Source organism: Nestor notabilis, unplaced genomic scaffold, assembly GCF_000696875.1.
Source record: "Nestor notabilis isolate BGI_N333 unplaced genomic scaffold, ASM69687v1 scaffold19368, whole genome shotgun sequence".
Classification (NCBI taxonomy): domain Eukaryota; kingdom Metazoa; phylum Chordata; class Aves; order Psittaciformes; family Psittacidae; genus Nestor; species Nestor notabilis.
Window position 1 is genome coordinate 1 of NW_009939825.1, and position 4,558 is coordinate 4,558.

The following is a 4,558-nucleotide window of genomic DNA, read 5'->3' on the forward strand; positions in this document are numbered from 1 at the left end:
GGCGGAGTGTGCGGGGCCGGGGTCGGGTTAGCGCGAAGCTGCGCAGATCGCGGCACACAGACCCCCTTGTAACAGGCAGGGACGAGGGAGGGGGAAGAAGCGCTTTGATGAGGTAAATGAAGAGTTCTTGTCGCCGAGCCGCGGTTGCGGTGCTCACGGACACGCTCCGTTCGCTCCACAGGTCTGCCAGACCCGGTCGGCCAAAGCCATTTCGCGGGTGGCGTACCACAGCGGCGTGGTGATCGTGAGGTGCCCGGGCTGCGGGAGCCAGCACCTCGTAGCCGACAACCTGGGCTGGTTCTCCGACCTGGAGGGGAAGCGGTAGGTGTGCGGCGAGCGAGGGGGCTGCCGGGCCCGCCTGCGGCCCTCCCCTGGCACCGTGGTTCTTTGGCGCTTCCGAAACGCGGCTCAGGGCAAACCGGAGGGTCTGCTGGGGCTCAGGTCGGTGCCACCCAGCTTCCCCAAGCACACGAGCTGGGTCTGTCGTCTGTAACCTCACCGTCACTACCTGGGGTCCGAACAGAACCCTGGAATGGTTTGGGTTGGAAAGGAACTTAAAGATCCAGTTCCAACCCCGCTGCCAGGGCGCAAAGCTGCGACAGCAGCCGTGTGCTTCACAGGCACCTCATCGGTGGGTGCCAGGAGGTGAGTTACTGGGTCCTGTTCTTCCTCAGGCTTTGTCCCGTCACTGCCAGGTTTCCCTGGCTCAATGTTCCAGACATGTAGACTGTTGAATTTCAATGATTTCTGACTCCCCGAGATGCCTTTAAGAATTCCTGTTCAGCTGTAATTGCTCAATCGTTGATCCTGACGGATTAAAGTAGACACAGAAGGTCTGGGGGGTTTTCTTCCCAAACTCTTTCTGGAGAGCTGTGGTGATGCTCAGTGTGATGCGATGTGAGGTGTTACCCCGGTGCGGAAGGACGAGCGAGCCTGCGCTTGGCTCCTGCGCTTGGCTCCTGCGCTTGGCCGTGCCTGTGGAGTCACTGCTGGTTTTCAAACCGCTGTTCAGGAACATTGAGGAGATCCTGGCGGCCAAAGGGGAGAAGGTGAGACGTGTGGCTGGAGAGGAAGCCCTGGAGCTGCTCCTGGAGAGCTCGGCAGACACCGGGTCCGGAGGGGAACCCACAGAGGGAGAAGGCGGGGAAGGGCCCCCCAAGATCGGCAGCAAGGGGCAGACCTGACAGACTCTTCACCTTAATTCCTTGATTTCAGCGGTCTGTGTTTAATAAACTGGGGTATTGGCCTTTCTCAGTTGTGTCTCTTGTGCACTTTCACCTTTGAGCAGGCTGATGTTTTTAGAGATGGAGTCTGGCTGTTTCTCTTGGCACTTGTTCTGCTGGTTTAAGGCAAGCTTCGGTGCTTCAGCAGAGTCGGGGGCTTTGCTCTCTGCTGAGGAAGGAACCTGTAGCTCTTGGTCTGTATTAGCCTAAGGAGGTGCAGCTGGGCTGGAGGCTCCAGCCATGGCTCCTGGCCTTGCCCAGGTGCTGCTGCAGAGCTGGTGAGCAGAAGAGGCAATTGGTGCCACCTGAGGAGCCGGGCCCGACCCTGTGTGCGCTGGCAAAGCCAGAGTGACCCTGCAGGAGGCTCGGATCAACGCCTGCTGCTGCTTTTCTCCTTCCCTCAGCGTCCTCCAGAGCTCTGCTCCGGTGCCCTCGTGTCGGGGCTGAAAGTCTGGTGTGTTTGTGGGTGACAGCGTGAGCCGCTGCCCCCGTGCTCGGGGATCCCACTCGGCGATGAGCGGCCCCGGCGCTGGGTTATGCAATTCCGTGCGGCTGAGGGGGAGGATGGGCGTGAAGGCAAGATTAATATTTCTTGAAGCACGTTGGAGATAAGTAGAGCACCTAGAAAGTTGTCTGAAGAGTTACTTGACAGTTATTGAGCTTATTAATGCTGCTGCTGCATGTTAAAATCAGCTAGAAGAAAAAATAATACTGTAATAAATGAAGAATGTAGGAGCTTATCAGCATGTAGCGCTCGGGCAGCGATGAATCAGGCAGGAGGTGATCACACTGTGCTTTGCTCGAGCTTGCTTCCTCTGCCTGCATGAAAGTTTAACTGCTCCTGAGGTCCATTAGCGTGAAGCAGAGTGAAGTAGCTGCTGTCCATGGTTTTAAACGTGCAATAGGAGAGTAATTCCAGTGCGAAGTGACCTCTGGAGGTTTCTAGTCCAACCTCCTTGTTCAGAGGAGGATGCTCAGGGTCTTGTCTTGAATATCTCTGAGGATACAGGTCCCACAGCCTTTTTGGACTCCTGTTCTGGTGTCTGACCAGTAACACTAACTGAAATTCCCTGTGTTTCGGCTTGCACCATTACCTTCTTTCCAAACCTGTCTCTGTTCTCTCTGCCCTCTCATTAGTGAGCTATAAGAGCAGTAAAATCCCTCACAGCCTTCATGCCTCTGGGCTGAACAAACCCCATTCTTTCAGCCAAGCACATCCAGGTGCTCACGGTCCTTAATCAGGACGAAGTCAGTGAGGGCATTGCAGGTGTTGGTGGGTTTACTTCATCTGGAGTGTTCCTGGTGATTTCGTGTGTGTTGCATTATAAGCACGGGTCAAACAGGAAAGTAGTTGAGTGTTCCTGTTGTATGGAAGTTCAGATAAAACAGTGTTGAGGGGCAGGAGCTTCATCCGTCAGCTACTCGTGTGTGCTCAGCCCCCGGTGAAACACTGCTCTGGAACACCTTGGTGCTGGAGTGACCCAGGGATTGGTTCAACGCACCTTTGGCTCAGGGCCGGGCCCTCGCCCGCTGTGAGCTGCGGGCACACGTTTGCTCTCTGCTGGAACAGGGGTTATTTTACTACCTTCTCCCTGACAATCAGCGCTGTGCTTCCACTGTGCTGATGCTTTGCTGGGTGGCACAGAGCAGCCGTGCCAGGAGCCGGGTTGCCTTGGAGACAGTTAATTTACAGCCTGACCTTTTCATGCTGTTTTTCTTTACCTTTCTGACCTGTTCCTGTGCCCAGCTATGGAAAGGTAGGGATCATTTTTGATGTGTAACAATGCTGCTCGTGGGCTTTCAGCTGGAGGGTGGTTGTGTGGAGGAATTTGCATGTAACACAGGAAGGTTTGTGGCTCATGCACTGCAGGTAAAAAAAGACTTTTGTGCTGCCTTTTGAAGTGGGTTTTTGTGTCACGGGGAAGTGGGTCTGGTCTGAAGGAGGCCCTGGATGAGCTCGGAGCAGCCCGGCAGGCTGGGCTTTAGGGAGCAGGGAGAAGAGAAGCCTTTCTCCTCACCTGGAGGTGTGTCAAGATGGGAAGGAAGCAAGAGGAGGGCCCGTGCAGCAGAGAGCGACTGATGGTGCAGCCAACCAGGGTGAGTCTTTGTGGCCTGGAGGAGAGGAGGCGATTTCAAGGGGGGCAAAGTGGCCTTCACAGAGTGGGCAGCAAACATAAAGTGTTTGCATTTTCCTTGAAGCATTTCAGGGGCTGTTAAGGGACGGAGCCTGAATCCTGTCCCACGAGGGGTTTTTCTGTAAAACACCAAATACGTTGCCTCTTGTTGTGTGCAAACCCTCCTTCTGTACTGCAGCCAGATCCCGGAGTGAGTCTGGCTGGTGTGGGACTGGTGGGTTGTGTTTGCTGCTGGCGTTACTGGTGGTGTGGCCCAGGCCCTGTAGGCCGTGGTGGGTGTGATGGGGGCTCTGCGGGACTTGCTGAGGGAAGGCCTGTGCCAGGCCAAGAGGAGGGGAGAGGGCTGCAGATCCTCCTTGCCTGGGGCTACCTGATATAACCAACCTCTGCTTTCTGCTACCAGGGTGCAGGAACGTGTTGTGTGGACCATGCAGGACTCCTGCTGCCCTGCAGGGAGCTGGCAGCTCTGAGCCCTGCCGTGCTTGCTGAGCTGGGGGCCCGGCTGCACCGTGGAGCCACGTGGGAGCTGCTGCAGGGGTTTGCTGCCCCGCTGACAGCGATGGGGCAGGTACGTGTCTTCTCCTGTAGCATCAGTGCAGCGAGGAGGGGCACTGGGGGCTGTGAAATGAATCACCACTTAGTCGTGCTGCCTGCACGGGGTCTAACATAGATGGGTTCTGGGCCTTCAGATCCTGCTGTAGTGCGGCCCCCCGGGCTGGGCTTGCTGCAGAGCCAGGCAGGAGTTAACTTAGCCCATGGCTGTGTCCAGGCCTAGCGGGGTCCCAGCAGATTGCTGTCGAGAGCTGCCAGAAGCTGTCCAGCTCCAGCCCGGAGTTCGCAGTGCCCGGGTGCTCCTGCAGGCCGAGAGCCCCTCCAGCTGAATGGAGCTCAGCGATGGCCAGAGCAGCAGCACGAGGCTCTGGGGAGGGCTGAGGTAAGTGCAGGGAATCAGCCCTGACGTGACTTGGCAGATGAGCAATACAAAACCCCCACAGGCCTGACATCAGCCGTGTGTCACCAGTGCCTCTTGGGACCTGTGAACCGCTGAGTACGAGAGAGCAGGAGCTTTTCTCTGCTGGTGTTTTAGAGTTCCTCTTCACCTCCAGACCTGCACCAGGGACCCTGCACTGTGTAACTCACACCTGCAGCACTTAGTGATCCAGTGAATCGGCTGCATTAGCGCTGCACAGGCCCCGGCAT

General features: G+C 56.7%; 1 protein-coding gene across 1 annotated transcript; it reads left to right on the forward strand.

Moving 5' to 3' along the window:
- Nucleotides 1–181: 181 nt before the first annotated feature.
- Nucleotides 182–1,184, forward strand: DNLZ (DNL-type zinc finger; the record flags this gene model as incomplete). The annotated part of the gene is made up of 2 exons (XM_010020075.1): nt 182–321; nt 1,013–1,184. Coding segments are annotated over 2 exons (312 nt in total), but the record flags the coding sequence as incomplete, so codon positions are not given.
- Between the last annotated feature and the right edge of the window lie 3,374 nt (nt 1,185–4,558).